This window comes from Ursus maritimus, unplaced genomic scaffold (assembly GCF_017311325.1).
Source record: "Ursus maritimus isolate PB19 unplaced genomic scaffold, ASM1731132v1 scaffold_27, whole genome shotgun sequence".
NCBI lineage: Eukaryota > Metazoa > Chordata > Mammalia > Carnivora > Ursidae > Ursus > Ursus maritimus.
The window spans coordinates 34,141,048-34,150,434 of record NW_024425230.1 but is presented as its reverse complement, the minus strand read 5'-3'; the positions used below and the strand labels follow the sequence as shown (position 1 = coordinate 34,150,434).

Here is a 9,387-nt window from a genome sequence, read left to right as displayed (position 1 = left end):
CGTTGGGAAGGCTGGGGGTCCATGCTGGCATTTTAGGGACTCCCCTGTGGTGCATGAGCCTGGAGCTGGGAGATGTTGGGGCCTGGCAGCTGGGCGAGGGCATTAACATACGGATTCTAGTAGATTTCAAGGGGCTCCTGGCAGCTCCCCAGTCTTTCCCGGCACCGGGGCCTGGTTTGATCTTATCCCCTTCAGCTTGGAGGTTTTCTGAGTCCTCCAGAAGCCCTGGTTAAAATGTCACGAGCTCGAGCAAGTCACTTAACCTCTCTGAGCTTCACGTTTTCCCGTCTGCCTTGCCCAGGGTTGTTGTGAGGATTACAGGGCGGCTGGGGTGGGGGTGGGGGAAGCATTGGAAGAGGCATCAGACATGGAGCTATGGAGGCCCCGTGATCCTTCTGGAGCCACAGCGGCCAGGAGGCCGCTGGTCAGGTAGCACTTTCATGGGGCAGCCACCAGCTCAGAGGCCCACGAAGACCCCTGTCGGCTGACATAGGTGTGGCCCAGGGAAAGGGGCGGCTTGCTCCCATCCTGTGGCAAGTCCCGGCACAGGCCAGACTCTGTACTCCCTGCTGATTGTTGCCCAGAAGCCAAGAGAATAGGAGGAACCTCGGGGTGTGCTGCACACAGAGGTGGGCTCGGGGAAGGCCGTGCTTGCTCATAAGTCAGAAGACAGATCCAGGGCCAAAATGCAGGGCAAGGCTGGAGCCAGAAGCCTCCCCAGAGGAGAGAGGGTCTAGGCCTGGGGTGGCCAAGGGCGATCCGTAAGGAAGCCCTAGGGCCGCAGACCGCGCAGGGTGGCCTCCAGATCCTGCTCAGGGAGGCCCTTTGTCATTTTACTTTATGTGTGTGTGTGTGTGTGTGTGTGTCCTTTTAAATTTAAGCAAACCTAAGTACACATTAGTAAAAAGTCTAAATGGTCATAAAGTATAACTTGCAGATGGGGACAGAGTCAGTGTCTCCCCCTGGTCCCTGTTCTCCTCCTTGGGGCTGTCCGTCCTCCCAGAGCCCCTCTGGAGATGTGAGCCCCTGGGGCGTGTGCACAGCCCGCCCCGAGTCCTTGCGTCCTGCCGCTCTTCCCTGCCTCTCTGCTGTCCCGTCTCCGTCCGGCCCCCGGCCTCTCAGGCTGCGCGGGGCTCCGTTTTGTGGATGAACCACAGTGATCGAGGCGTTTCTACAGTTTGTGCTGCTGGGGAACGCCGGCCCTTCCTTGCTTGTCTGGGTCTGGAGCGCCTGGGCACGGACCCCTGTGGGGTTGGGGTGACTTTGTAGCTGTCCCGAAGCTGCAGCAACACAGGGCGGGGAGGGTTTGGGAGAGCCTGGAGTGAGATGGATGCCCTGAGAAAGTGGGGCCGGGGAGTCATCTTGAGATGATTGGACAGGTTTTCAGCTCTGTTTTTGCTGGGACAGGAGGGGAAAGTTCGTAAGTGTAGCCAGAAGATGAAGTGATGCTCCTTGCGTTCCTGTGGGAAAAGCTTTGGAGTCTCCTTCCCTGGGAGAGCCCGTGGGCAGAGGCGCTGGCTTTCTGGCAGCGGGCAGTCTGTGGAAGTGGGCAGCTCTGCCGGCAGCCCCCCTGCCTGGGTCATAGGGCGGGCAGATCTGGTGCGGAGCTGTGCTGTGTTTCCATGTGGGGGTGGACCCAGAGACCTAGACGCAGCAGGTCGCAGCATGGGACCAGTCCACTCAGAAAGGCGATGGCAGTGTGAGCGGAGGAATGGCCTGGAGAGGAGGGAGAAGATCTTCCTGTTGTCTTCTAGACTCTCAAGCCCCCCCCCCACCCCGGAAGGTTGCTTCTGTTTGAGGAGCCTTCCTGCAAGGGGACAAAGACAAACCACAGGACTGGTGACAGGCCCCATATGGATCCTCTGAGGAGTGGTTGAATGCCATGGGATTCTTTAAAGTTCAAAGAGGCGAGGAGGGGTTATGAAGATTGCCTTGGATATTTGATGGGCTAGTTTTCTGTGGTCCCGTTGAGGGGGAGCGAGGGCTGATCAAATGGAGATCGATCCCAGGGAGACAGGTGTCAGCTCAGTGAAGAACGTTCTGACACTCAGAGCTGCCTTGAGAGGTAGTGAGCTCCCCATCCCCAGAAGCATGCAAGCCGAGCCTGAAGAATCATTTAGGCAGGATGCTGTAGGAGAGATTCTGTCATTCCAAGGTGGGGAGAGGCCTGCACTAGATGAATCTAAAGGCTCTCCTCTTGCCCCTTCTGCCCATTTCCAACCAAAATAGGATCCCACTCATCCTCCCTCCCTCATAGTATTTCACCGAAGTGAGAACACACAGGGTTCAGTTATCTCAGGGGAATGGAGGGCAGCAGATAGTCCGGTGAGGCGTCCAGAGGAGCCCCCAGCCTCGGAGCTTGAGCGGGCCATGCTTTGTTCCAGGTTCTTCGTGTGGAGGTTTGTGACCGCCCTGTCTGTGACGGACATCCAGAATGACAGCTACTCCTGGCCTCTGTTCGTGTACATGGGCACCAGCTGCGTGTACCCCTTCGCGTCCAGCTGCGCGCACACCTTCAGCTCCATGTCCAAGAACGCCCGGCACATCTGCTACTTCCTGGACTACGGGGCCGTCAACCTCTTCAGCCTGGGTACGTGGGGCCCCTGCCTTCTCCCCTCCCTGCGCCTGAGCCGCCTGCCCCTCGCCTGGGAGCTGGGCTCACCACAGGGCTTGGAGGGGCTTGCGGAAGAGTCGCAGGAAAGCCCATGCCTCCTCCAGGCTCCCGATGAGTGTTTTGTAAGAAACTTGTCCAGAGCTGTGCTGGCCAACACGAACTGATTTCAGCGGGGAGCAAAGGCCCGATCTGGGGGGTAGCTGACCTGTGCGGTGTAAGTACTCCCACCATGGCCGCCCTGCGGCCACCAGTGGGATGCCCCTGCCCATGGTTGGAGAGAGAGACACGGAGCACACCGCGGTAATTCCTCTACGCAGACAGAGGAGACACATTCACGGGAAGTTACTACGTTTGTTAATGTGGTTATTTAACTTTGTAAGCATATGTGATCGGCTGGGTTTAACAGTCGTCTGGGGAGATCTCCGCAACCGTCACCGTCTGCCATCACAGGCCAGGGTGAGCCAGCTCCGCACGTCAGGGCTGGTCTCTGTCCTGCCCGGCAGAGAAGGGGGGTCACGAACCCCCCTTGTCGAGAGCCTTAGAGGGGTTAGCAGCGTGCTCAAAGTGCCATGGGAACCGAGGGGTGAACCCAGAGCAGGTGAGGTTGGGTGTTGACTCCCAAGCCTCCTCGTGTTTTCCCCTCCACTGTGGGGGCCCCTCCTCTGGCTCCGCTTCTCTCCCCAACTGGTGGGCGTCCCTTTGTCCCCAAGTATCCCTGCTCTGGCCTCTTCTCCCTCCTGCTCCTGTTCCAGGTATGAAGGCAAAGGCATCGTCTTCCCTTGCCCACGAGGGGGTCCGTGAGGAGCCTGCCTCCATCCCGTTTCCTCCTCTCCCTCCCTGCGCCGCTCACACGCGCGCACACGCACAGACACACACACACACACACACACACACACACAGGCTTTACCGTGTCACCTCCCACTCCTCCGGGCTCTGTGTCCAGCCCCTACCATTTACTAAAGCCGCAGTTGCTGGGGCCCCGCCTGCGGACACCCAGCTTCTCTTCCAGGCTCTGTGGCCAGCCTCTGACGCAGGGGCCCCTCCGTGCCTCCCAGGCCACCTCCCTTTCTCTGGTCCCCGTCCCATCACTCCTGCTTCTCCTCCTGCCTGTGCACGTCCTCATTCTCCCTGGCTGACTCCCCCGTTCTGCTGCCCTGGCAGCAGGCAAGCTCAGAACCAGGCCTTGGGCCTCTGCTCTTGTGTGGTCCGGCGTCAGGCTGAGCTCCCAACATCCCCCAACACCTCTGCACCAGGCTCTCCCAACCCCGTCCTAGTTTACCACTAACCTGAGGTCCATGCCGTGTCCAGCCGTGTGACCGAGACTGTCCACATTCCCCCCCCACCACGCACACCCGCTCCCCCTCTTCAGTGCCTCTCCTGGCTCGTGGTTCCACCCCAAACTGGTCTCTCAAGTCAGAATCTCTAAAGAGCCCTCGAGTTCCCTTCCCTCCCATGCCCCTGCCATCCTGTTAGCAAGATCAGGTGAGTCTCTTCCCCATATTCCTCTCGGATGGCTCCCGTGCCTGGGCTTTGCTCTGACCCTCCCGCCTCTCCCCTGCACCCTGACAACAGCCTCCCCTCCACCTCCTGCCCCTCCCCCACTCCTGCCCACTTCCCCCGGGAGGCTTCTCCAACATCTTCTAACCATGGCTCATCTCTGACTTAAGACCCTTCAGGACCCCCGTTTGTCCCGGATGAAGTTCAAACTCCTTAGTCTGGAGGCTTCCAGAGCCCTTGATCACCTGCCCAGACTCACGCTAAGAGCAGGCATTTTGGAGGCCCCGCTAGACGGCCCCTGACACACGTCACGAGGGGTGTCATCGTGCACTTGATTGGGGCCCCGCCGCCACCCCCCCTAAATCTTGGGTGAGTTTCTTAGCGTCACTAGGTCCCAGTCCTCTTGTCCACAAACTCGGCATCGTGTCCTCCTCACGGGATGGCATGAAGAGGAATTGAGCGTGGCAAGTGGAACGTACAACATGGTGCCGGGCGCTTAGCATCGGAGGGCAGCCATTACCACGACCGTGTCCTTAACCCTGACGTCCGTCCCCTGGGATGGCGGCTGTCATTATACCCACACTACAGGGGAGAATAATGAGGCACCATGAAGGGAAGTTACTCCGGTCACATGGTTTGTAAATGGCAGAGCCAAGGCCAAGGTTCGACCCAAGGCCCAGGGGGTCAGCCGCCACCCTGAATTGTCCCCCTTCCCGTCACTGGCTTTCTGGATCCGTAAGCGTTCCTCAGGGTCTGGTACCCTCCCAGATGCCCAGGACTCAGAGAAACATTTACGTACCGAATTACCAGGTGATTATGAAAGGATAGAACTCGGGAACAGCCAGATGGAAGAGGTGCACAGGGCAGGGGGTGGGGAAGGGCTCGGAGCTTCCGTGTCCTCTGAGCGCACCCCTCTCCCTGAATCACCACGCGGTCACCAACCCAGAAGCTCTCTAAACCGCTGTTTGGGTTTTTATGGAGACCTCGTTAGTCATGATTGATGAAGACATTGGCCATTGGCAATGGATTCAACTTCCAGCCCCTCTTTCCCTCCTGGAGGTCAGGGATGTGGGGCTGGAAGTTCCAGCCCTCTAGGAACTGGGTTGGTTTTCCTGAAAACCTTCCCCTCCTTCAGGGGCTTTCCAGATCACCTCATGAACATAACACAAGACACCTTCCGTGGCTCCTGGCTTAGGAAATTCCAGGGGTTTTAAGCGCTCCGCGCCAGGAACAGTGGAGAAGACCGAATGTCTATTTCTTACTAGAAGTCTTTTGGCTTCCCACTGCCGTTTTGGGCAGGGTCTGAGGCTCCCCCCCGTTCTTGCGTCACGCGCAGAGCTTGGGTGCCTTTGGCCCCAGCCAGAGTGAACGTCCTGCTTCTGTCAGGCTGAGGAAGAAGCTGTCCCCTGGAGGGGGTTCCCAGCTGAAATCCCATAGGCAGCCTGGGGACTCTCAGCCCTTTCTGCCTGTGTGACCCTGGGAAGAACACTTGGCTGCACCAGACTCCGTCTGTCAAGTGGGGTCAGAGGCCAAGCTTGAACTTGGCGTGGCCGAGGCCCGCTTCAGCCCTGAGCTAGGGTTCCAGCATTCTCTGTGTCTTCAGAGTAGCAGGTCACCGTAGGGCCGACCCCTGAGGCCCTGGCCGACAGGCCTGTGGCTGTGTCCCCCAGAGGAGACCTGGTGAGGGTAGCTGGAGAGGCCTTCTGGGCCAGGTCCCCGGACACACGTGGCCCCTTTGGAAAGGACAGCGGTCTCTTCTGTTCTTTCAAAGAACAGCTGCAGCAGACGGGCCTCCTGAGGGCCCTTAGGGACCCTCCTGTCACAGAGTCCCAAACCTAGAACAATGGAACACCAAGGCTAGCCTCTTAGACCCGCCTCTCCGCTGGCCAGTCCCCCAGCCCACTGATGCTGCACGCCTCCTTGCCTTGGCAGGGCCCCTCCCTCCCTGCAATGTCTGTCTTTCCACAAGGGGTGCCCCGTGTCATCGGCAGGTGAGAGGTGCACCCTCAGAAAAGCTGAGCACCCTGACGTGTCATCATGGAGCAGAGCTTCGGGTTAAAAGGGGGACGGTCACTGAATTGCCTCGGGTGGGAGCTTGGCTTTGCCGCTTTCTAGCTGTGTGTCCCCCAGGTGGGTTGCTAACCCTCTCTGTGCCTCTGCGTCGTCATCTGTAAATGAGGCTAAGTGCAGGGTTTATGTTTGAGGCGATTGTCAGGATTATGTGAGTTACCGAGCGTAAAGTCTCGGGGGCGATGCTGGGCTCATAGTAAACACGCAGGGTAGGGTTTGGGCAGGCAGAGAAGAGAGGGAGGACGGTGGGGGGGGGGCATGGCGCAAGCAAGGTGTGGCAGCAGGGCTCAGCCAGCTGGCGGTGGGCTTGCCAAGGGTCCAGGCTCCGCGGCGGCCTGGCTTCTGGCCCAAGGCTGGTTTTTCCCTCCCCAGGCTCAGCCATCGCATACTCGGCTTACTCGATCCCGGACGTGATGGTGCGCACCGCCTTCCACGACTGCTACGTGCCCCTGGCCGTGCTGAACACCATCCTTAGCACCGGCCTCTCCTGCTACTCCAGGTACCCGGCGGCTGTGCCTCCGAGGGGCGGGGGAGGATGCTCCGTGGAAGGGACGCTCGGAAGCCTGGGGCTGGGTTCTAGACCCGCTTTGCGGGCACCCATCAGGACATTCGAGGGGATCCACACTTGGCTTAACACGCTGCCGTCACTGTCTTGAAATTCATGATGAGTTTTGAACAAGGGGTCCCGTCCTTGCCTTCTGCACTGGGCCCCGCAGATGATGTGGCGGGTCCCGCTGCGGGGCGGGTCGCTTATTTAGCTTTCCTGGACCTCAGTTTGCTCATCTGTAAAATGGGGGCCACGCGTCTACCTGCCTCGGGAGATGGATGTAAGGGTGACAGGGAACGTGCCCCGCACGCCTGGCCCAGAGCCGGCGGCCCATCCGTGGGCAGGCTGCTGACCGTGACGGAGCGGACCCGCGTCTGGACACACGCCCGCTGGCCGGTGATGTTCAGGTGGCTGCGCGTCCCTGGGGAAGGTCCACGTCACCGGCTCTCATTCCCTCTGGTTTCTCCCTTTCGCTCAAGAAAGCTCATCGCAGCGTGAATACAAGAGACGTTGTCTGGGGGGTCACGACTGTAGTTTACTCAGCATTTCGTAACAGCGAACTGTCCAAGTGTCCACTTCCCTAAACGATTTAGGAACCTCTCCAATGGCGGTGTTGGGGAGACAGCCCTGTCTGGATGGTGCCGGGGTGCTGGGTGCTCCCTGGGCTCAGGACTCTCGGGGGTGGCTTTAGGAAAGGGCCCATGGGAGGCTGGTTGGGGGCCCCCGATCCTCTGTCCCCAGTCTCGATTCCGGGGAGCCAGCTGGAGTCTCCCCATTGAACCACCTCGGAGAATTACTATTCCTGGCAGCCGTCCACTGTCCCTGCGCCCCCCAGGAGGAAAGGGAGAGGGAAGGAAACTTCTGTACCTTCTCTGCGATGATCGTGGCTCCACCTTTCCTTGGGTGACACCTGGGTGTCGTGGGACCGAAGATAGGCAGGTTTCTCAAACTTGACAAGCTGGTTTTCTTTAAAAAATGGAAAGATAGAGATTCTTAAAGAGTGTCAAGAATACTTGCCCCTAGGGGCGCCTGGGTGGCACAGTCGTTAAGCGTCTGCCTTCGGCTCGGGGTGTGATCCTGGCATTATGGGATCAAGCCCCACATCAGGCTCCTCCGCTGGGAGCCTGCTTCTTCCTCTCCCACTCCCTCTGCTTGTGTTCCCTCTCTCGCTGGCTGTCTCTATCTCTGTTGGATAAATAAATAAAAAATCTTTTTTTTAAAAAAAAGAATACTTGCCCCAACTTGTCTCCACCTGCCTGTCTTGAGACAGGTTGGGAGCGTGGAGTTGCTTTGTGTGGGAGGGCGTCTCATTTCTAGGCTCAGTGTCAACAGGAGGGTTGGTTCATCCCATGAAAACAAGCCTGGGGGAGGGAGTGGGAGCTGAACTCTCTTCCCTCTCCCTGGAAATGCAGAGGCCCCCCTACAGCTGTGAGGACATAGGGTCTGCCCATTGGGGTAGAAACTGAATCAGACGTTACCGGGTTATTTTTGCCTCTTCCCCACTTCCTCAAGGACTCGTGTCGATTAGAAACTCTTTCTGGAGCGCAGCCTCTGTGCCAGGCTGGAGCTTTGAGGGCTGCACGGCTGATGGGGAGGTGGGGGTCGGGCCCTGCCTTGGTGAGACAAGGCATAACACACACACAGGAGAGTAACCAGCATGCCAGCAACAGCCCAGGAGGGATGAAGAGGCCCTGGGGGCATGGGGCCCCGATGTGCGGACACACCTGGATGAGTCACGGTCCTGTCTGGTTAGCTCCTGTTGGCTGTGCAGCTGTGCTGTTTGCAGTTTAGGACTGGAGAGAGGTGAGCACGGTGGGCTGAGGGGGCATGGAAGGCGCCATGAGTGTTGAAGAAACAGTCCCAGAGTTCAGGATCCAGGACTGTTTTCCTAGGAACGCCCAAAGCAAATTTGCTGCCTTTTTTTTTTTTCTTAAAGCTTTCTGAATCACCTATAAGCCACCAGGGTAGATGGCTTTCTTCTAGCCAGACGTCCATCCTGGTTGTTAATAATAAATGGGTCTTCTGCACGCGGAACGCCTGTTACGTTTGGACATACTTATTTGGCAGAGCAGACTAGCCAGGAATCTCTTGATGCCTGTGTTTGGAGGGTTCTCCCTTGTCAATGAAATGGATTATTTGTTTACTTATGGGTCACATCTGTTGTTATTCCGTCTGTCCAACCATTCATCCATCCACCTCCTCATTCACCATCCCTCTACCCAACCACCACCTATCCATCCATCTACCTACCCGTTCACCCATCCACCTATCCAACCAACCAACCATCCATCCATCCATCCTTCTACCCACCCAACCCAGCCAGCCATTCATCCATCCATCCACTCATCCATCCACCTGTGCACTCATCCAGCCATCCATCCACCTATCCATCCATCCATCCATCTATCCATCCATCCATCCATCCATCCATCCATCCATCCATCCATCCATCCTCCCATCCAGCCATCCATCCACCTATCCATCCATCCATCCATCCATCCATCCATCCATCCATCCATCCAACCATCCATCCAACCATCCATTGATCCATCCATCCATCCATCCAACCAACCATCCATCCATCCATCCATCCATCCATCCATCCATCCATCCATCCATCTATCCATCCATCCATCCAACCAACCAGCCAAACAACCCA

General features: G+C 57.9%; 1 protein-coding gene across 3 annotated transcripts in view; it reads left to right on the top strand.

Annotated features, from left to right (window-relative positions):
• PAQR5 (progestin and adipoQ receptor family member 5) overlaps window positions 1-9,387 on the top strand; it is a 72,277-nt gene that overhangs the window by 51,987 nt on the left and 10,903 nt on the right. For all 3 annotated transcript variants that reach the window (XM_040643051.1, XM_040643053.1, XM_040643052.1), the window contains exons 4-5: window positions 2,385-2,590; window positions 6,554-6,680. In XM_040643051.1, coding sequence (XP_040498985.1) covers window positions 2,385-2,590; window positions 6,554-6,680 — 333 coding nt within the window. The remainder of the gene's footprint in view (window positions 1-2,384; window positions 2,591-6,553; window positions 6,681-9,387) is intronic.